This window comes from Siphateles boraxobius, unplaced genomic scaffold (genome assembly GCF_051911475.1).
Source record: "Siphateles boraxobius isolate OS27281-9 unplaced genomic scaffold, OSU_SipBor_1 22, whole genome shotgun sequence".
In the NCBI taxonomy this organism is placed as follows: domain Eukaryota; kingdom Metazoa; phylum Chordata; class Actinopteri; order Cypriniformes; family Leuciscidae; genus Siphateles; species Siphateles boraxobius.
The window spans coordinates 3,966,778-3,989,508 of record NW_027508833.1 but is presented as its reverse complement, the minus strand read 5'-3'; the positions used below and the strand labels follow the sequence as shown (position 1 = coordinate 3,989,508).

Genomic DNA, 22,731 nt, shown 5'->3' with positions numbered 1-22,731 from the left:
ATATATCTTATAGTGAGTCTAGCACCAAGGGAACATTCCATTGCCTCTTAGTAATATTATTGTTTTACTTAGTAATATTTTATACCTATATAGGATGTTTATCCGCAGTTTACCTTCTGTGACTTTCATGTCTCATCTTCTTCAGTCCCTGAATGAGATCCTGGAGTCTGTGGATGCACCATTTGAGGTGAGTGAGGGCTTCATCCAGACCATTTGTCTCACTGTGCCATGGGCCTCACTGCTCCAGGACAACTGTGCACTGGAAGTGAGGGGTTTGGAGATGGTGTTCAGGCCAAGACCTCGAATGGGTAGGAAACGTCTTTGAAATCGCTTTCTCTTTCGATGATAATCTTGACAAATGCTTTGATTGCAATGCTATGCATTCTATAATTCTGTTTTGTAAAGTTTATTCTTATTTGTGAAATCTTCACACTCTAATATTTGGTATTTAATGTAGTGCTGGGCAACGATTAATCGCGATTAATCGGATCCAAAATAAAAGTTTGTGTTTACATAATATATAGGCCTATGTGTGTGTGCTGTGTATAATTATTCTGTATATATAAATATTATCTATAAATGTATACATGAATATGTGTGTATTTATATAAACAAAATAATTATACACAGTACACACACATATATTATGTAAATACAAACTTTTTTTTTGGATGCGATTAATCACGATTAATCTTTGCCCAGCACTACATTATTAGTTTCTAATTTAATATTTTTTATATTGTATACTATTTCTGTTTAGTAGTCTATTATTCTGGTAGTTTTAATACAAAAATTGTTTTATAATACTATCTTTTTCTATAATGATTTTTCTCTCGCAAGTCCATCTATAATATAAAGTTGATGTAAGAGAAGTACTGACAGATCATTTATTTTGTATTTAGATGTATGTTTGAATGAAACAAAAGTGTTGGGTAGGGACTTGTTTCTAACCCATGGCTGTTGATTAAATGGAAGCAGATCTGAATCCAAGCTTACAGGCGATTGGGCATTTATACAGACAAAATTATTAGAGTAGTCTGGTACATTATGTCATTTTCCTGGAAGATTCAATTATTTTGATTAAAAAGTATGAGGTCAATTAATTTTAAATTAAATGTATGCATGAATGAATTGTGAAGTGAAGTTCCATTTCATGACTACTTTAATCTTGTGTATATCCCCATTGTAAATCTTTTTTAGCATCCGGCATGGAGCCCATGTGCTGGTCCAGCTTCATGACCAGTAGTATGCAGCTGGCCAAAGAGTGTCTAAGCCAAAGACTCACTGATGACCAGGGAGAGAGCTTCCAACCTCTGGAGGGTCTGGAAAAGTTTGCTGAGACTATTGAGACGGGTATGCCTCTTCCCGTAGACCATAAAATCTTCTTTTTTTATATATATATTTAGTCTGATTCCCTCTCAATGACGGAACCTTTCCCTGTTCTCTCTGTTAGTGTTGAGAAGAGTCAAGGTCACTTTTGTGGATACTGTCCTGCGGATGGAACACATTCCTGAAAATTCTAAAACTGGCATTGCCCTCGAACTCCGAATCAATAAGTAAGTTCTAGAGCTGTAACGAAATATTTTCAACACAACAACATGATATGTTTACATACGAATCATCGCCATGCTGTCTGTACATTTTGTGATATTTAGAATGGTTTACTGTGATGAGAGCGTGGAGGAGGGCTCCAGTGTCAATATCCATCAGCCTACTACATTTGCACATAAAAACCTCACTCTGGACGGAGCCTCTGTGTTCTGGGATGAGTTTTCAGAGTCGGCACGTGCCGGCCCAAAATCATCGCCCACTCAAACAGTGAGTTTATCTGTTCTTGCTGTAATAAAAAAATCTTCTTTACCCAAGTTGTGGTGCAACCTAAGCCTAACTTAACCCTATTAACCCTCAACGCTATGTACAGTAACTTTTTTTACCAGTACAATTCCAAAGCCCTCTAAGACAAATGTTCTTCATACATTTAAGGATACTGAACCCAAGCTTTCACCAAGTTGGAATCCAAAAATCATCTGTGAGCCTCACCCTCAGTTCCCAGAGCCCGTGTCTTCCAGTACACCATTCGAGCCAGTGCAGGTGTGCTGCCTTAGTGGGAAACTGGAGCTGTCTGTGGTTCTGAAGCAAAATGAGGCTATGCCAGGAGCTAAGGTGAGTACACTACATGCAGTATACCGTACAGTTAATGTACACTAATTTGAATGATAGCTGCTCCTCAGATGTGCTCATATACTAGTCACATTCAAATCCAGACTCAAAACACTTCTGCTTAGCTGTGCATTTAATGAATGAGCACTGTGCCACTTTTCGTCCGACTGTTTGTACTGTATTTTCTTTTCTTTTTATTCTAAACTGTTTTAATTATTCTCATTTCTTTTCATTATTTTAATTCCTTCTATGTAAAGCACTTTGAATTACCATTGTGTATGAAATATCCTATATAAATAAACTAGCTGGTTACAAAGACATTGCACAGATTAGCTTCCTTTGTCGCAGTGGTCATTCCTTGAGTGAATGTGTTCCAATACATTTGACAACTAAAAAGTATTCAAATGCTTTTTTTCTAAATTATAAAACGATAGAAATGTTGTTTAAAACAAAAAGCATTTTTGTGTCCATCAAGTTGTATTTATTTAAATAAATACCACTTGGTGTGATGTTTTATGTTTAATTCATTTGCATTGATACATTTTTAGCTGTCTTTAGTGTATTTCTTAATGGACAGAGAAGTCAAAATAAAGGCACAATACATTTTTTAATAGTAAGATTTAATGGCTGGTCTTTTCACAGTTGGATATTGATGGACAGTTTGATTCCCTAATCATGCTGCTCTCACCACAACAAGTCCACCTCTTACTGGACATGTTTGGGGTCTTCTCCAGCTCAGGTTACCCTTTTTTTTATTCATGATTCGACCATATGTGTCCCTCTTTGAATAAAGTCAGTGATAAATGGTTTCCGCTGAATGTGATTCATTTTTTATATTGGAATACAGCCGGGCAGGAGTGGTCTGCAATAGGAAAGGACAGGAAAAGTCGGCCCATGCAGCAGGAGGATGAGTATCGCCTCCACATGGAGCTCAACCGCTGCCTGAAGAAAGACACTATAACAGGTGCCACTGACCAGGACCTGTTTGAAAGCCAGACCACCAGAACGGTGTCCAGCAGAGGTTAGTTTAGCACATCACATCTTTTACTACTTAGTACATCTAGAATTTCTTAGTTCTTTGGCTTTTGCAGAATGTCTACATATCTCTAACTACATTTTTAATTAATCTCTTTCTTATTGGTCGGACAGAGGATGTCTTCTTCTCCATGGCTGATATGGACATGTCACACAGCCTATCATCACTACCTCCTCTTGGGGATCCACCCACGGTGGATCTAGATTTGTCTGTAAATAGCAACTACTCCGCCTCCCTGGGGGATTCGCCATCGGGAAATGTAACTGTAAGTCTCGGCTTTTGAACTCTGTGATGCGTAAGTAGTATTAAATGATAGATTGTGTGTCACCGTTCATTCATTAAATGATAGATTGTGTCATTCATTCTATGATTACGAAATTACAAAAGTACAGCATATTTTGTAAACACCCCTTTCATGTGTCACATATCCCACAACTCAAATATTACAAATTAGGAATACTTTAGCTTAGTTGCAATGGGTCTTGTAAGCATTTAAGTAAGCTAACCCTTTGTCTAAAGAGAACGTGAGCTTCTCACTTATAATAATCCCATCCAACGTATGCACTGAGTGCATTTTTTGATGTGATGCGCCAGAACTATTTGAGGTAAAACATATAAACTGGAACATATGTCTTTCGGAACAGGGCGCATGATGATGTGGTATTAAAGCGTACATTGTCGCTTTGACGTGATCATGACTTGTCTAATATTTGAAGGTCAAACCTAAATGCAACAAATTTTGGCTTTCACTCCTGTACCCCGTACTAGTGTATGTCTTTTCCCATGTAATGCGTCAACCATTGTCCCACACCGGCTAAACACCCTCTGGCTCAGCCTGCTACAATAGCCATGCCCCAAACTCACTTGGTTGAGCAGGTTGAGCTGGAAAGAGATTGACGGATCTGCTCTTAATGTTTAGATGGGTCTGGGGGCTCAGTGTTTACACTTTTTGTGAGAGAAAAACCCATGAATGTCATACTAATAGCAGGCAATGAACAATAAACTGGACTTAGAGAATGTAAATTCTCAAAAATCCTACATACTTTAAGATATTGCAAATGTAAAACATTTATTGATACATTCCCTAGACGGTGTGGGATGACTACATGGATGTTCCTAGACAGAAGGAGAAACAGACAAATGAGACACCACAACTTTCCAGAGATTCTCAGCTTACCCACAAGTTGCTACGACAGACATGTGAGTCCCATCATCACCTTTATAATTTGTTAATTGTTGACCCTTATGACTATCTTTAATCAGTTATATACTCTATGCGTGATCTCTAGCTCATCCATCTAAAGGCCACTGTGATGAGTCCAGGCCTGAGCTGGTTCTCAGGCTGACAGTGGGCAATCTCTGCCTGTCTGTCCTTCATATCGACCCCCTCCCACCTCCAAACTCCTCCCGCAGCCATCTTGCACCAATGGCTTCTGAGTTTTTCCGTATTCTGACTGTAAATCAACTCCCTGCTGGTGGTTTTCTCCAATCACAAACCGTCTTTGATGAAGCCTGTCCACATGATCATCTCAGGTAACCTTTTACTTCTTAACCTTTTAAATTTATTTGTATTATATGTTGAGTAATAATGTATTTGGCAACCGAACATGGAATTAAAAATGTTGCTCAAATCTATCTGTTTAGTTTAACTTAAAAAAAAAATGTATTAGAGCTTTTTTTTTTAAATACAGCTTTGCTGGATGGCAATATCCCAACCCCTTTAGAATACTATAAGAATGGTTGCTTATTATTTTGTTATAAGCCTTCCTATAATTATCAATAATTAGATAATCTTGGATGGCTGACATTGCATATGAGGTCACAAAAAAGATGAGGTGGGACAGCGATAACTTTGCGTTCAGTCTTTAATGCACTCAATTGACTGGGAAAACTGAAATTTTTAATGGGTCTAGAGGAAATTTATATCTATGGGTCATCACCATAACAATCAGTGCAAAAGATAAAGTAATGTATCCTAAAGTAAGCATGTATAAAGATAACAAGAAAGGACCCAAGACAGAGCCTTGTGGAACTCCGTACTTAACCTTTGCTTATGTTTTAGAGAGTATGTGTTTTAAGGTGCCACTAAAGATATCAGGACATTTTAAATGCATTTTTCTTCATCTTCAGGTTCATTGGTCAGGGATTAAAGGTGACATACGAGCACTGCCAAGGCTCCAGTGTACGTACGCTGAACACAGATCTCTCTCTGAGTCAGGTGGAGGTTTTGGAATGCCTGTACTCTACTGACAGCCACACTACAAAGAGTGGAGCCCATTACACAGAGGTATTTTTTTTGTCTGTTAACAAATGTTGTATGTGCACCAAATAGTTATTTTATATAATAACAATGTTTTTTTTTCTTGTGTCAAACTTTAGCTTCTTACATTTGATGTCCCAGCCAGTAGTGAGTCTCCCCCTCCTACATGCCTACATTTACACTACAAACTAACAGAACGCAGAGGCCCACAGGTAACTGCCTGAAATATTGCAACAACTTCTTTAGAAGTGTTGATTGGAGCTGATTAGAGTATTTCTTCATACTAAAGTGAATGACCAGACGTTTATGTCCTTGACTAGTCCATCTATATGATATTTTATTATTTACATTAATTGATTTTTTTTTACTCTTTATACTTCAAATGAATCACAAATATAGTCACTTGCAGACCGTAAACATGGTCCCACTTTCTTTCTTTTTTTACCAGGGCGGGCAGGTACGCCTGAGTACTGTACCTCGTAAGGCAGAATTGCAGGTAGAGCTGGGTAAAGTGCGCTCAGAGTGTGACGTAAGCATTGTGGACAGGCTCAACTCCCTACTCCAGCCTCAGAAACTGGTTACAACTGAGATGATGGCATCTCACATGTACACCTCCTACAATAAACATGTCAGTCTGGTGAGAAACATTAGCAACTATCTCCCTCTACTTAATTTACTTTCTTTTACTTTTGTGGTTCTTACTCTTATTGTGGTTGTGTGTTTTCCTCCAAAGCACAAAGCCTTCGCAGAGGTCTTCCTGGATGATAGTCGCACCCCAGCGCACTGCCAAGTGTCTGTGTCAATAAATGCACCTCTACTGGTACTAGTGGTACGATTTCCCATCCCAGACCTGCGCTCGGATCAGGAAAGGGGCCCCTGGTTTAAGAAGTCCCTGCAGAAAGAGCTGCTTCAGCTGGAGCTGGAGGATCTGGAGCTCAAGACGGAGTTCACTGGAGGAAACTCATCAGAGCAGAACAAGACGGAGCTCACTTTCAAAGAGCTCAGCGGTACCAATTTACAAACAGATTCATCCTGATCATGCCATAAAAATAATCTTGCAGCTTTGCATTTTGAGTGAATTCTGAAAGTAATCATTGGATGAGGAAGTGAGGAATGAATTCAAATGTTCTTCTACAGTCGTCCCCCACACACAGGATACAGAGATACTTTTTATAGACATGCTTTACTTCTTTTCTAAAAAGAATAAACCACATTTTATGTCTGCTAGACTTGCTTTTCCTGAAGGTTTATATATGCTTTCTTATTTGTTTTGTTGTTGTCTAACATACACTTGTAATGTGTAATGGCACCAATAGATGCCAGAAGGAAAAGACCAATTTAGTAAAAAAAAAAAAAGTCAAGAGAGGACAAAAACTATTCAAATAGTAATTTTTAAAATATTAATAAATTATAATATGCCAATATTACAATTATGCCATCTCCACTGGCTAGATATGTTTACAATCTAACAATGTAAATCATTGGGAGATTTTTAAAATTGAATTTTACATTTCTTGGAGCATAAAAGAAATTGAAGATATGATATTGCTATACAAAACCTCATAACATAATATCCAAAGAATATTAGATTGGTGTCTCTTTTTTTTTTTTTTTACACATTTAATCAAACAATGTGTTTTTTGTTACACTAGGGTCATTTCAAAAAGACAAAGATCACCCTGCAGCCAGGTTCTTACGAGTAGCTAACACCATGGAGGAGGACATGACATCGTCAGACTGTGGCAAATTCGACTGGCCCAGGTAGGCTGTGCTCTGTGTATCCTTTTTCCTTTATAGTCATTCTGTGGATCTTTACTGATAAAATTCATCCAGATACAGAAACTAAAATACTTTCTTTTCCATACCCATTCAGAGTGGTTTTGAAGGTGAACCCCAAGGCTGTGCGCTCCATCTTAGAGCGTGTAACAGCTGAGGAAGAGGAGGAAGATGCAGACGGTCACTCACAGGAGGAAGAGGAGGAAGAAGGAGCCGCCCACTCCTTGAAGGATGTGTGTGATTTTGGCAAACCTGAGCCATCCCCTTTCTCCTCACGACGTGTCATGTATGAGAATGAGGAGGTATGATGATTTTTATTTTCTTACTGAAATTGTAGATTTGTTGATATTTCTAAATATTTTTCTTTTTGGCTAATTATTTATAATATAATATATATAAAAGCGATTTTTGCCTGGTGTTCTCGAAAAATACGTGCACTCATTGTGGATCAACTAATTGGTTATTATCTGTAATTATTAATTATGGATCTATATGAATAAATAACTTTGCGCCTCATGCAGATGGTCATTCCAGGAGATGTGGTGGAGATGACAGAATTCCAAGATAAAACCATGAGCAACTCCCGCTACATCCTTGAGCTGTTTTTCCCTAACGTGCAGCTCTCTTTGCCCAATAATAACTTTTATGAGAAACTACACAACAGGTAATTATTATTATTGCAGGAAGAAAATTACAGCTTTGTGTTCTAAATCTACATCCTCAAACTTCATATTCATGGTCTAGTGAGTTCCAGCTACCATGTGCTCTTTTTTTTCTTTTTTTCTACCAGGATTAATAACGACCTGCTGCTATGGGAACCCACGGCTCCATCTCCAGTCGAGACAGTGGAGAACATCCCGTATGGGGTGGGTCTGTCTGTAGCCAGTCAACTCATCAACACGTACAGTAAAGACAGCTTCAGTCAGTTTAGATCTACTGGCCCTGAGGGTAAAGATCATTCCCCTTCTGCTCACTTGAATATTTAATGTCAGACTAGAAAAAGCACTTGCATGCTTTTTGATGCTAATGCCAGCACTTATTCTTGAAAAGATGTTGTTTTAGGTCATTTCATCTGACATCCTGTTTTCTGTTGGTCTTTTTGTTCTGGATTTTTTCCCCATTATGTGTGTGAAGAGGAAGAGAGTGGTTCTGAGGAAGAGATCCTGCAGTATTACACCCCCGCTGAACTAGGCTATAGGAACAGAAGAAAGAAGAGGAGTAAGATCCAGCCTAAGAACTCTCAGAGCCTCTTTTCCATCGTCCTGTCTGTTAACCACGGTCTGCTGGCTCTGCAAACACACCTAAAAGTATTACATCAACATCGCAAAGATCATGCTGTAATATTAATGTCATTATATAGCTATGGCTTTATATAATATATGCAAATTCTTCCAGCAGGATAATAATAGTGTGTTACAAAAAAAACACGGTGAATTCTGGATGGAGGTGAAAAACGGGACGCTGTTTGGCGTGACGCAGCACGAAGGCTACAAAGACCAGCATTATGTCTGCTTCCACACGTCGCAGGCCTGCCTCTATCACCACGGTAAACAAGAAAAGTTGTTCTTTTACCTATTATTTTTCAGTTAAGTTATGTAATGGTCTATATAGATTTCTGGTACATTATCATTTTTGTGCAAACAGAACTATATCCCCCTATTTAATTGTATTTTAGTCCTTCTTATTTGTATGATAATATTTTTATCTCATTAACATATAAAATATCTCATATTTAGGATTAATAAGTATGTATGATGAATACATTTTTTTCCATCATTGTGTATCTCATTGGTCAGGCACGGTGGACGGGGATGCCCCGGAGTGGAGTGTTAATCTGCCCTGCAGGACGCGTCCTCATTGGCTGGAGCCTGTTATGTATGCGACTGAATCGGCCTCAGAGAGGGCGTCTCCCTCAGAAGGGCTCAGTCTGGAGCCCCACTGCATGCTGTCTGTCGCTGTTAAAATCTCCTCCCACAACACTGAGCGAAATGTCAAGGTAACACACATAACTGAATTAGACGCATACTGTTTAAAATTTCAGCATAAATTAATGTTTAAAAGTTTGGGTTAAGTAAGATTATTAGTTTTGTTTTTTTAAAGAAATTAATACTTTTGTTCAGGACGCATTAAATTGATCAATACTGACACTAAAGACTTTTTCTTTTTCTTACATAGTTACAAAAAATCCTATTTCTAATAAATGCTTCTTAAAGAATCCTGTAAAAATATTAAGCAGCACATCTGTTTTCAATATTGTAAATAATACATTTTTCCTGAGGATCAAATCAGCTTATTAGAATGATTTCTGAAGGATCATGGGACACTGATGACTTTAGTAATGGCTGCAGAAAATTCCGCTTTGACATCAAAGGAATAAATAGAAAAGTTTTTTGCTTATGAAAATTTATAATTTTTATACTATTTCATAATATTAATGTTTTTGCTATATAAAATAGAGCAATTATAAAATAAATGCAGCCTTGGTGAGCATGAGAGACTTATTTAAAAAAAAAAAAAAAAAAAAGTACTTTTTAAAGTACTTTTACAACCCCAAACTTTTTGAGCTGTTTGTGTTATTAAACATGTAACTGTGTCTGTCTGCTTGTCTTTCTGTATGTTCAGGAGTTTCTCATAGCCATTGGCATGAGGGGAGTCACGCTGGAGCACAGAGTGGTGCCTTCAAGTCTGGGCTGGTATGACCAGGTAATAAAAATATGTACAAAACCTCATGCAAATCACCTGAAATAAAAGCATCTATGTGCTTTGGAATTGTGGATTGCATCTTAAAAGTTTTGGTGATGAATGAGTTGTTGAGTCAAAAACAATCTGATTCATTTCTGACTAGGACTGTCATTAATTTATCTGTGCCAAACCTTATTATCTTTCCTCTGTAGATAGTTGACTTTTTAAATGTGTCAGATGAGCCGGTGCTTGGCTACACACCCCCTTCATCTGTGTCCACCCTCCACCTGCATCTATGGAGCTGCTCCCTGGATTATAGGTGATGCGTTTAGCTAGATTATTGCACTATCTTTTCCAATACATAGTTAAAGGGAAAATGGTGCCTCCAAAAACTGTTTGGATGCTTACATTGGAGAATCAGGATTAAATCCTCATAATATGCACATAATGTATTTATTGTGCTTTTCTATTTAAAGACCATTTGGATCTAAGAAGTAGTTTTCTCTCTCTAGACCTTTGTATTTACCCGTGAGATCTCTGCTGACAGTGGAGACCTTTAGCATCTCCAGCAGTGTGTCTTTAGATCACTCTTCCTCCAGTTTAAGGTAAAAACTAACATTGTCTATAACTGAACATTTCCTAGTTACTTTTTTTCTAATCGCTTATGATTTCTTCCCTTATAGAATAATTTTAGATGAAGCTGTATTGTTTCTGTCTGACAAAGTCAACGCTGTGTCTGTTAATCTGGCACGAGGTGAGGAGTTATACATGTTTGTGCTGTTTCAGAATATGTCTACAAAGCGCTCTGGCTTCATTTTCTTATTTTTATGTTTTCAGACTATGTGCAGGTGGTTGATATGGGGACCCTGGAACTGAGGATCACTGCAGTTAAACCAGGAGCAGATGGCAAAATGGTATAAAAGTCCTCCGTTAAAACAAAGAGTTGTCTACCCTTTAATGCAGAATCTCCCAATGACTTTATCTTGTCAATTATGTCTCTGTAGATGGAGCCAAGGTTTGAGTTGCGTTGCTCAAGTGATGTTATTCACATTCGCACCTGTTCAGACTCCTGTGCTGCTCTCATGAACCTTATTCAGTATATAGCCAGCTACGGAGATCTACTGCCCCCTTCTGGAATGGAGACCAAACGCAGAAGCACTAAACAAAGGGTGAAGGTCTGTTCAATTGAAAATCTGACTTAAAATGTCAACAATGATAGTTTGATTTTAAATATTAAGCATGATGGAATGTGTTAAAGTAATCATTATCAGACAACCTTACCAATTTTTTCAAAGTTAAGTAGTCGTTAGCTAATTTGAGCTATTGTCATGATGAACATGTTTAATGTTCTCCAGACTGAAGCAGTGAGCCGCCCACCAGCTCCGGCACCTCCACTTCCTGAAGCGGAGCAGCAGATTCTTCAGGATCTGATGAGTGATGCTATGGAGGAGACAGACAGCCTGCAGAGTCATATGCTGCAACAGAACGGTCAGACTCGACTCTGCTTTTAGTTCTTTTCAGTGGTTAATGGCTTTTCCAAATTTTTCAGTCTAGCACTTATTTTAAAACATTCGCCATCCAATTTTACTAATAAATAATCTGACTTATTTCTGAGTGAAACAGGATATTTAGTGATAAAAATGTATGGCGGAGCTTGATAATATCAATCAGTAATTGATTGGATTGTTAAAAGTTTCCGTTATATAGCAGAATGGAGCCAGGTGTTTAACGTCATAGACGTCCGCTGGAAAAGAAAGTCGTATCGTAAGTGGACTGGGTTATATTTTGATCAGGGAATTTTTATCTTTTGAATTACATGCCAGTGAATCAGTTAGGCTACTTTCACATTCAGTTTTTGGGATCAACAACCGCATTTACAAGTGCAAGTGTTGAAATGTCCCGTTTAATCAGCAATTTACAGTAGCCTCTCAAATTAACGTGCAACAGGAGTCAAGCCCGTATTCTCTTACCAGTAACCATAGTAACGGTGACCAAAGTAATATTAAAGATGGCGATGTCCATATGACTGAGAACTTTTATCACTTCTAATATGTGACCCTGGATGACAAAACCAGTCATATGGGTCATTGTTTTTTAAATTGAGATTTATACATCACATGAAAACTGAATAAATAAGCTTTCCATTGATGTATGGTCTGTTAGGATAGGACAATATTTGGCTGAGATACAACTATTTGAAAATCTGAAATCTGAGGGTGCAAAAAATCAAAACATCGAGAAAATCGCCTTTAAAGTTGTCCATTTATGATCTCAATTGTGCTGCATTCACTCACAAAAATAAATGTTTTATACATTTACGGTAGGAAATTTACAAAATATCTTCATGGAACATGACCTTTACTTAATATCCTAATGATTTTTGGCATAAAAGAAAAATTGATAATTTTGAAACATACAATGTACTGTTGGCTATTCCCACAAATATACCCGTGCTACTTAAGACAGGTTTTGTGATCCAGGGTCACATATGTCCAATCGAGCCTCGAGTCCATCCGCCAAATCTTCATTAACCGACGGCAGCGTTTATATCTAAGTGGAGCATTTGCGTCGCGACACTCGAGCGTAGAACACAAAAGTGACGGGATCAGCTCCGCTGGAGAACAGTGACTGGATCTAAAACCTTCAGATGACACACAGCTCATATCTCCATTGCTACAAGTTTACTAAAGCAAAACTACACACAAAAAATTGCAACACACAGTAGACACGTTTGTGCAGCGTTGAGCAGATCTTACGCACTGTATATTCAAAATATGAATAAATACTATAATAGTGTATGAATAAAACTAAAATAACACTGCTTGCATTGAATCTGTCCCTCTTTTGTGTAGGTATTAACGAAGACCATTCACATGATCATGAGCCACCCCGTTCTGATCTCTTCCTTTTCCCTGATGAGAGTGGAAACCTGGGGCAGGACCCGAGCCCCACGTACCCAACCCTGCACTCGCCCCTCATTTCTCCTCCTGCCCCCCCTGTGCTCCACGACTCTGATGACTTCTGCATCCTGGACACGCCGGGCTCCAGAATAGAGGTGAGATCTTCATTTCATATAGAGAAGCATTGAAATAGCTTTAAGATGTTATTCACATTTTTGGGTGAACTGTTCTTTAAAATAGAGATTAATTAGTGTATGCATTACTTGATCAAAGTGTTTTTTCTGTCTGTCAGGAACGGGATGAGGAGCCTGTGGTAAAGAAGCTAACCTCTGAACCTATCCTGGTGAAGGAAGAACATTTCGGTGTCCCTCTGGAGGGCAGCACTTTAAATAGGGGGCCGCTTCATTTCCCTGTGCCAGAAATCAGATACCTGGTCAAAGAGATCTCTGTTGTGTGGCATCTCTATGGAGGAAAGGACTTTGGTGGTGGCGCACCCTCCTCATCACCAGCTCGTAGTCAAGGGTACATTTTTGGAGTTGGGCCACTCTTGATTTAAATTCTGCAGGTGTTATAAGTGTGTTTTCAGAGAGAGTGTATGTGTGTGTGTGTGTGTGTGTGTGTGTGTGTGTGTGTGTAGGTGCACTCCTCACAGTTCCCCGTCACAGACTCCTGTAAGACAGGTGAGAAGAGGCTCTCGTGCTGGAGGAGGATGGGGCAGAAACCATGATGTTCTGATGGAGATTCAACTCAGTAAGGTCAGAGAAACACTTGAACATTTTAATCATTTGCCTGCTTAATATATGAACATGAATATAATGCTTAATATATGAAAATAAAACATTTTATAATTTTAATAATCTGTCTGCCAGTATTTATCACAGTTAATTTAGTATTATTCATATATTATTATAGTTTTTATTAATATTTTGTTTTAAATTTTCATTTTAGTAATTGGAGTAATTTTATGTGCCTTTATTTAGAATAAAAAAATAATAAAAAAAATGACTTTTTTTAATTTTGTTTTATTTTAGTTAGTAATTTTACTACTAAACTTAAACGGAATGACAACTTTTTATTGTTGCCTTGGCATCTAACTGATTTTTTATTTTTGTAGTTTTTTATTTTTGTTTTAGTTAAGTTTTAACTGCTTTAAACAGCGGCGTTCCCACCTCGCTACTGAGCAATGTCATGTAGCTACTTTATCAAGTCAGGCGATGGGCAGCACTGACAAATAGTTTCTGTGAACGTGTAAGTTTCCATCTAAGTACGAGTGTGTGTGTTTGTACAGTATGCCTATGAGTGTGGATGTAGATAGAGAGCGGGAGAAAGAAAGCTTTCAATAGAAAATAAAAGGTAATTTATTGGGAAAAACATATAAATTTGTTATTTTCATACTGTTGTTTGTTATATTTGTTTGCCTGGTCAGTGTCTTTGCGGATGATGGTTCTTTTATTGTTATAGGCTTAAATCATTTAATGACGTGATATGGAACTGTAAAGTGGTGAACCGACCTGGAACTACTTTATAGCTGTGCGTTTACTGGAAAATAATTGCACGCCTTTAATTAGAACGTTCCTCAACCAATCAGAATCAAGCATTCGACATTCATGTGGTATAACCAGTATTAAACCATCTTAATAATCCAATTCAGAAAAATCAAATACTCTTTGATTTTCATGTCTTATATTAGCTGCGGTTCCAGCATGAGGTGTATCCTCAGACGACTCCAGAGGCAGGCCTTTTGACGGAGCAGCCGGTGTCCAGACAAGTGTTCTCAGTGCAGGATCTGGAGATACGAGACAGGCTGGCCTCCTCCATGATGAACAAGTTCCTCTACCTGTACTCCAGTAAAGAGATGCCCAGGAAAGCTCACTCCAACATGGTACAATCAAATACACACAGACAGATAATGATCTAATGGTTCTAAAATATCAAATGATCTGGTCTGAGCATGTGCTGTCTGTGTATATCAGTTGACCATCAGAGCCCTACACGTGTGTCCGGAAGCTGGACAGGGACCTCAGGAGTGCTGTCTACGTGTGTCACTAATGCCCCTCCGTCTGAACATTGATCAGGTACAGAACAAAACTGTTAAAAAATATGATTTGAGGAGAGTTGTTGAACAGTGTAGTTCAGACCGGTGACTAATGGTGTGTTCACCCTTGGCATGTTCAGTTGGATTAAAACAAATCCTGTTGCGATTTGATCTGTTACTGCGGTTCATTTAAATAATTGTGAACGCTGCTATCTGAACCCTGAAAGATGGGTCTCGGTCCGCTGCCAAATGAACTCTGGTCCATGTTGCGTTCCAATTTCATTAGAATCGTACGAAAGACATGTAAAGGAACCAAAAACAGGACATGATGTGACCCTAAAAAGGACAGACTGCTCAATCATACCTGTTTTTTCTCATCATAATCGTGATGTTTTCCATCACAGTTCGATACAGGCGTCAGAACGCGTTTCCTCGCAGCAGAGCTTCATTTGTGTGTACTGACTGAGGGATTCCTGACACTGTTTTGACGCCTTTACACATTTTTTAAGCTCTTCACTTGTTCTCAGCTGGTCAAAATAGCATCATACGTAGGCTACACACATACAACGACCGCATTTATCCCAGAACACAGCATTGTCTTGGATGTTCGGTAAGTTCCGTCGTGAAAAATACGTGAAAAAAGCCAACCAATCAGGTGGTGAGCATATCCCTGCTTTAGGTTTAGGTTCAGTATCTTCGGTGATCTTAGGTTCGGTGTAGGGATGGGACGATTACCGGTTTCACTATAAACCACGATAAAATGTGCTGACGGTTAGTAATATCGTTTAAAATTCAATTATCATTAAAACCGTGTTTGATTATCGCGATTTTAATAACTCACTATAAATCCTGTTCAGCCAGCAACAGTCTGCCACAGGCGCGCAATGTTGTTGTTTTTTTTATTCGAGAAGGAATGGCGGAAGGCGGTGACTGCGTTCGGGAGATTTTTCAGCCTTTTAAGAGGACCAAATCTGAGGTGTGGTCATATTTTGGCATTTACAAAAATCCTGAGGGAAACTCAATCGAGGATGGTCACTCTGTCTGCAGAACATGCTCAAAAAAAGCCGCTGTGATGGGGTAAACACTTCAAATCTGCCGAGTCGTCCTGTGTGACCATCATCCACTGTTGTAGCGAACGCAAGGCAAGTTAACTTTGATCTCAATACTAAAACTACGTCTGGGAAATAATTGGGCACAAAATGTTGTTTCGAGTTGAAATATTTTCTCACTCACTTGAAATAAACTTGAAGCTTCCGCGAAGAAGCGTTCAAAGCAAGTGTCTTTGAGCCAAAGACGAACGAACAAGTTCAAACAAGACTATTAAGAGTGACATTTAAGAGATAATGTATATTCATTGTACACTTATAACACCGATTTTTTTTTACACCTAATTACGGGGAAATATTGAATAGAGATTAATGTCTCTATTCCTACCTGTTAAATCCATTTTGTACAGAGTAAAAAACTCGTCCGGACAAGATGATCACAACAATATTATCAAATTCTGTAAACAATAAATCATCTCTGATTTCATTTTCAATACAATCAAAAACGGAGACGCAAGATGACAAGTTATATTTGAATGAAATGAGAGCGTGTGTCCGTTGTGATTTACATGAATGTGCGCTGTGTTATATGTTGCTATTGACAACGGTCATTATAAGGAAGGAAATGCCACATAATAGAATCTTGCTTTAGAACGTGCATAGAGCTGCTCGTTTTATTTGTTGTTTGTTGATTCTCAAATATAAAACTTGTTGAAATGTTTTCAGTGTGAGCATCAGTTATTTTTTAACACTTTCATCTTGTTTTAACAAAACCGTGATAATATTGATAATCACGATAATTTCTGTCACTATAATCTTGATATGAAATTTTCATACCGTCCCATCCCTAGTTCGGTGGTAAAATGAACCAAGTGAACTGAACTACAACTGTGAACACACCTTAAATGTCAGTGATCCCTTTCATTTTCGTCACTTTTTTTTATACAGGATGCGTTGTTCTTCCTGAAGAACTTCTTCACCAGTCTGGCAGCAGATGTTGAAATGTTTTCCCCACCAGAGACGGAAGGTAACAATCAATATGCAAAATACTATGCAATATGCAAAAAAAACTGTGGACCTTGGAAACATTAACTCTGTTCCAAGTCCTGCTGCCTATCTAGACAACATTTTTAGGCAATGTAGGCTCACTCAAGTAAAAAAGATGTCTATGCTGCATTCACGCCACATCGTAATTAATATAATTACTACCAAGGACGTTCTTATCAGAAATTTTGTTTTAAAAAAAAGTAGACATTAAGGCAGCTCTCTAGATCTTGCAACATCTATTTTGCCCTACAAGCAATGGTTTCATCTATGTGACTATTTATTGATTTGTATTGTAGCATTCTGTGTGTCAATGAAGAAGCCTCCTGGCCCCGAAGTTTCCTGCAGTTTTTCCAAGTACAACGGTGCAGCGGCTCAAGACCCTGCGCCCATCATCTCAGTGCCAACACAAAGCCGTGCCAGTCCAAGCCTCGTCCGCACCTGCAGCCAAGACAGCACTGCTGAGACAGACACTGCCTCCACATCTTTCACTGACCAGCCCATATTCTTCAGGTGTGTGAGAGAGGAAGCAGTATTCATAACCACCTACAAGAGTCCAATCCTACTCAGGGAGAGCTACTGCTCTCTAGCATTAGCTGTCTAGTGGTCCTGAAGACCTGGATTAGCTGCTTCAGATGGGTTTAATCAGGGCTAGAAATAAATTCCCTCCAGAAGCAGGATTGGACACCCCTGATCTACTACAATGTGTCCATCTACATTAACTCATACCTGAACAACTAGTTTAATGATTTTGGGGTGAATGTTTAATCAATAACTACAAACCAGAATTTATTTTGCTCATGTCGTTTTCCAGAGAGTTCCGATTTACTTCAGAGGTGCCAATTCGATTAGACTACCATGGAAAACACATGGCCATGGAGCAGGTGAGCTATCTACAAAATCCAAATGTCAACAAATTGTCTTAATCTTTTGGTGAACATCATATTTAATCTGAATTTATTCTTTAAAATAATGGAAAAAATTATGCCATATGTATTTAGTATTTGTAAATTGTAATGAGCACAGTGACCAAATATACTGTATATATGCAATGATTAGTCAACAAAACTTTGTGTATGAATCAAAGGGTACGTTTACATGACAGAGATGTACTAAAAAACAGTAATGTTTTTTTGGGGCGTTTTTCACGTACAGAAGACAACATTTTCAAAACGATCCACGTTCACTTGGATCTGCGAAACTGTTTCTGAAAACAATATTGTTATCGTCTCCGTTTTTAAAAGTTTACATTTCAGGCCCCCAAAATGCAGTTGTTGTGTAAACAAACTGCTAAAATGCATAAAAAGTTGAAAATGGTTAAACAACAGATCTCCACTGCTTGTTGTAATAAATTATATTTTCATCTAAATATAAAGCACTGGGTCAAGTATAAAGCACTGGGTCAAGTTTAGCTTAAAAACAAGCTTGTAGATTTAATTTGTTCTTAGTAAATAAACTATGAGAAAATTGTAATGTATGATATAATGCTTATTACTAAGCATTCTTATTCTACAGGGCACATTTGCTGGTATTGTGATTGGGCTGACACAACTGAACTGCTCAGAGCTTAAATTACGGCGCCTGTGTTACAGACAAGGGTAAGAAAAATAAAACAATATGGCTTTTATTATATTACCTAACAAATCTATTTGAGCCTATTTATTCAAGATGGTTTTTTTCTCCAGATTATTGGGTGTTGACAAACTCTTTTCATATGCCATTAATGAGTGGCTGAATGACATAAAGAAGAACCAGTTGCCGGGGCTTCTGGGAGGCGTGGGACCCATTCATTCATTGGTGCAGCTGGGTTAGCACAACACATTCATACATGCATTATTCCATCTGCAAGTGATAAAGTACTATCGACTAACTATTGATATTGATGTCTCTAACTATGTAAATAAAGTTGTCTAATGAGAGTTCTCAGTGTTAAGCAGTGTTTCCTCTCTGTTTGACCTATAGTTCAGGGTTTTAGGGATCTAGTTTGGCTGCCCATTGAGCAGTACCGTAAGGATGGAAGAATAGTGCGTGGCTTCCAGCGGGGCACCGCTTCCTTCGGGACATCCACCGCAATGGCCGCTCTGGAGCTCACTAATCGGATGGTGCGAACAATACAGGTAAACTCTGATTTGTGTTACTTCTTTTTAGTGTATGACTTTTGGGGGCGACTCTGCCTTTGCCATATTCTGATGAAAACATTCACGCACTGTCAGAGGAACATAAGTTTAATGTGATCAGTATGACTAATATATCTAATTCGCTCCTCTTATCCGTATATATAAATGACTTGTGATCTGTTTTGTGTAGGCGGCTGCTGAAACAGCTTATGACATGGTGTCTCCAGTGCCAGATGAGAAAGAATGCAAAAAAATTAAACGGTACTCACATTACTGTCTGGCCCATCAGCCAGTGGACCTCAGAGAGGGGGTGGCCAAGGCATACAGCGTAGTCAAAGAGGTATGAGCACTTTTAATTTTTTTAAATTTTTGCCTTGGCACTTAATTCTAGTTAGTTAATATGAAATCAAAGATGATTGATTTTCTTAATGCTAATTCCCAATTGCACAATTCATCAGCATTTTTAAGAATTGCCCTCTGAAATGGAAATACATTTGGTTGTTATTGCCACTTCATCTTGAGTTTTCAAGTGATATTTAACCCAAAATTGAAAATGCTGTCATCATTTACTCATCCACATGTCTTTAAAACATAAATTAAGATACTTTTAATGGAACCTGAGAGATTTCTGTCCCTCCATTGAAAGTCCATTTCACCAAACCTTTAAAGCTTCTAAAAGTTCATAAAGACATCCATGTGAATTTGAGAGGTTCTGTCGCTTTATATGATGAACAGAATTAAAATCTAGGCTTTTATTCACACATAACATTGATCAACGCATATTCATTGAGAACAAATATGGTAAACAAAATCTCAAACATGCTTGCTTTACGTGTGAGAACCAATGAGGTTTGTGTATATGTGAATAAAAGCCTAAATTAAATTTGTCCATCCGATAAAGTGTCCTTTTTTAGAAGACGTGGAGTAAATTGCTCGATTCAAATGGATTACTTTATAAACTTTTTAAGCATCAACGTAAGTAAATGACTACAGAGTATTCATTTTTGGGTGAACTGTCCCTTTAAGAGTGACTGACATGAGGTACATACTGGTATGTTTATTAGGGGTGTAACGATAGCTTCATGTCACGATTCGATACATATCACGGTACTGAACTCACGATACGATATTATTGCGATTCTCCAAAACATTTGGTAAAAGGTTAACAACAAATATACTGTTGATTTAAAATAATACATTTGGTATTACATTGTGGGTGTAAATGAATAGGCTTGGTCTTGGTGCTGATAACCCAATGCACAGGACAATAGTGACACCAGAATAAAAATATTCATGATTCTGAAGCTGAAAATACAGAATTGTTTTTGACGAATATGCTTGCACTCTGTCACTGACTAGATATCTTACCAGTAAAAAGTTGACTACATTATTTTAAATATAAGACATTTGGCATTATCAGGACCCACAGATATTCCCCTATTGCATTATTATACATTATATTCAACAACATTAAACTACTATATATAATGTAGTACGGAAACTTGAATGTTTTCCTCACACAGAAATTTTATTTTGGGTGAACTAACCCTAACACAATACATATTGTCACTATCCAAGATACATATTGTTGCATTTTTGTATTGCGATATATTGTTATACAATATATTGTTATACTCCTAATGTTTATATAAACCGTTCCTACACACTGTGTTTGCAGGGCATTACCGACACAGCCCTGACCATTTATGACACTGCGACCCGTGAGCATGAGCAGAGGGGCATGACGGGCGCTGTGGGCGGAGTCCTACGCCAGCTTCCTCCAGCTGTTGTTAAACCTCTTATCGTTGCAACAGAAGCAACGTCCAATGTGCTGGGAGGCATGAGGAACCAGATCCACCCAGATGCACGTCAGGAAGAGTCCCAGAAATGGCGTTTGGGTGAAGAGTGAGCGCTGTTCTCAGACATGTACTGCTGATATTCATACTGGCCGATTAGCCTAGAATATGTGTGCTGGCTTTGATGTATTGGTGTGTTAATGCCTGTACAGATCATATAAGACCAGTTTTTCTTTTTTGCTGCTTATGCGTTTTTTAAAACGGTCTTGGTGTCTGGGTGACAGACAACTAGAGGCTGTGTAGCACAAGTCAAATCCCCAACTGAAGCATCAGAGGAAGACTGGAGCTGTAAATGTCAAGCACAAGTGCTGTTGAGAATAATGTGAGTGGAGTCATGGAGCCGCAGAACTGGAGACGCACAGCTCCCGCTGGAGTAGATTTAACTAGATTTGTCGCTTCTCAGCCCCCCCCCCTATCAATCGTCCTTGTAGTGCCTTCATGTCATAGTTTATTAATATCATATGCTCATCTGTTTTATGAATGAGATGGTGTGACTTGTGGGGAACAAGATATCTGTGCCATGGGTTTTCGTGTCATTCAATTTTAAACATGTCTACTACAACTGCATTCAAGTAATTCAACATATGACTTGTGTTGGTGACGTCTTGACGTCTTATGTTGGATGTTAGGGAGAATCTCGCGACGAAAAGTCAGGGTCATATTTCACCCCAAAATCAAAAGATAAAAATTAGCATTGTGCATAAAGACACAGTTTTTTATATTTAATATCCACTCACATTTGTATTACTGTAATTTGAAGGGAAAAAAAGGTAAATCTTCATTAGGTTAATAAAATCATCATAAATGACAAATACTGCTATGATGTTTACTTCACAGCTGATTATATGTCTTTTTCACATACAGTACTGAGAATTAAAGTATTGTGCCTAGTTTTCTGAAAATAATATCAGTTTCCTAAAATAGGTTTTCTTTTGCAAAATTTATATATTTTTCATTTTATTCTTTTGAATTTGGGGTGAGACAGCCATTCGACTTTTTTTTTGTTTTGTTTTTTGTGAGATTCAAGATCTAAACATGAAAATACTCAAGGCATTGTAAACTATCAAAAGGGCAAAAAAACACGCCACCTGGTAGCATCTTCCTTTTTATTCCTAATACAATAATCATCACTTACCTAACCACACTTTTAACTATTTAAATGGAAGAGAGTGACTCTTATTTGCACCGGATGGATTTCTATGGCTTAAGTAACACAATATGGCGTAGTGTTTCTCTTTACAGATACTGTGTTAGAAACTAGTCTTCAAACATGTGGAATGTGTTGCGGTTATTATTTACCACTTGCACTTTGTATTTAAGTGATCCTAGAAAATGACACCTTTTCTCTGTTTTGTTTTGAATTAAGCTGCCGAGACAGCGTCTGCTTGAGTGACATTCCCTAAGAATCTGCATCAAAACAAGTCTTATGAAATGATCCTTTCTTTAGATAGACACACATTCTCTATATAGTTTACCTTATTGTTTAAACTGTCAAATAGACTATTTTAAATCTGTCAAACTAAGATATTGATATTCATGAAGAACAGAGAAGGTTTATTTTTGTCTCCATGACATCATTGCTGTTGTGTGAGTAAATGTTAGTGTGGTATGTCACAAAATTGATAAATGACAACTAATTTTAGCTTCATAGTCCAAACACTTGTTAATATTTATTGTACTAACAAGTACAATTGTTACTTTGTAACCCCCCCCCCCCCCTTTAAGTGGTGATATTTCTTGTACATAGCTGTACAGGTCATTTCCCCAATTTATACAAAAGCATGTATAATCAAGAAAGGGAAATAAATTATTTAATGTC

General features: G+C 37.9%; 1 protein-coding gene across 4 annotated transcripts in view; it reads left to right on the top strand.

The window, feature by feature from the left end:
* Positions 1-22,731, top strand: part of atg2b (autophagy related 2B) — a 25,949-nt gene extending 3,218 nt beyond the window's left edge. Inside the window, exons 3-43 of one of the 4 annotated variants that reach the window (XM_077238363.1) lie at positions 146-308; positions 1,201-1,353; positions 1,454-1,556; positions 1,656-1,818; positions 1,984-2,163; positions 2,803-2,899; positions 3,008-3,181; positions 3,310-3,461; positions 4,285-4,396; positions 4,486-4,729; positions 5,327-5,483; positions 5,576-5,668; positions 5,905-6,093; positions 6,190-6,463; positions 7,109-7,217; positions 7,330-7,534; positions 7,754-7,896; positions 8,023-8,180; positions 8,367-8,539; positions 8,631-8,778; positions 9,029-9,228; positions 9,855-9,935; positions 10,127-10,233; positions 10,427-10,519; positions 10,598-10,668; positions 10,752-10,828; positions 10,919-11,089; positions 11,270-11,402; positions 12,767-12,969; positions 13,107-13,336; positions 13,452-13,569; positions 14,505-14,696; positions 14,788-14,889; positions 16,844-16,922; positions 17,239-17,452; positions 17,754-17,823; positions 18,455-18,537; positions 18,625-18,746; positions 18,902-19,056; positions 19,247-19,396; positions 20,735-22,731. In XM_077238363.1, coding sequence (XP_077094478.1) covers positions 146-308; positions 1,201-1,353; positions 1,454-1,556; positions 1,656-1,818; positions 1,984-2,163; positions 2,803-2,899; positions 3,008-3,181; positions 3,310-3,461; positions 4,285-4,396; positions 4,486-4,729; positions 5,327-5,483; positions 5,576-5,668; positions 5,905-6,093; positions 6,190-6,463; positions 7,109-7,217; positions 7,330-7,534; positions 7,754-7,896; positions 8,023-8,180; positions 8,367-8,539; positions 8,631-8,778; positions 9,029-9,228; positions 9,855-9,935; positions 10,127-10,233; positions 10,427-10,519; positions 10,598-10,668; positions 10,752-10,828; positions 10,919-11,089; positions 11,270-11,402; positions 12,767-12,969; positions 13,107-13,336; positions 13,452-13,569; positions 14,505-14,696; positions 14,788-14,889; positions 16,844-16,922; positions 17,239-17,452; positions 17,754-17,823; positions 18,455-18,537; positions 18,625-18,746; positions 18,902-19,056; positions 19,247-19,396; positions 20,735-20,965 — 6,072 coding nt within the window. In that variant the 3' untranslated portion in view covers positions 20,966-22,731. Of the gene's footprint in view, positions 1-145; positions 309-1,200; positions 1,354-1,453; positions 1,557-1,655; positions 1,819-1,983; positions 2,164-2,802; positions 2,900-3,007; positions 3,182-3,309; positions 3,462-4,284; positions 4,397-4,485; positions 4,730-5,326; positions 5,484-5,575; positions 5,669-5,904; positions 6,094-6,189; positions 6,464-7,108; positions 7,218-7,329; positions 7,535-7,753; positions 7,897-8,022; positions 8,181-8,366; positions 8,540-8,627; positions 8,779-9,028; positions 9,229-9,854; positions 9,936-10,126; positions 10,234-10,426; positions 10,520-10,597; positions 10,669-10,751; positions 10,829-10,918; positions 11,090-11,269; positions 11,403-12,766; positions 12,970-13,106; positions 13,337-13,451; positions 13,570-14,504; positions 14,697-14,787; positions 14,890-16,843; positions 16,923-17,238; positions 17,453-17,753; positions 17,824-18,454; positions 18,538-18,624; positions 18,747-18,901; positions 19,057-19,246; positions 19,397-20,734 lie in introns of all 4 variants that reach the window. The other 3 variants (XM_077238362.1, XM_077238364.1, XM_077238365.1) reach the window with 3 other exon arrangements.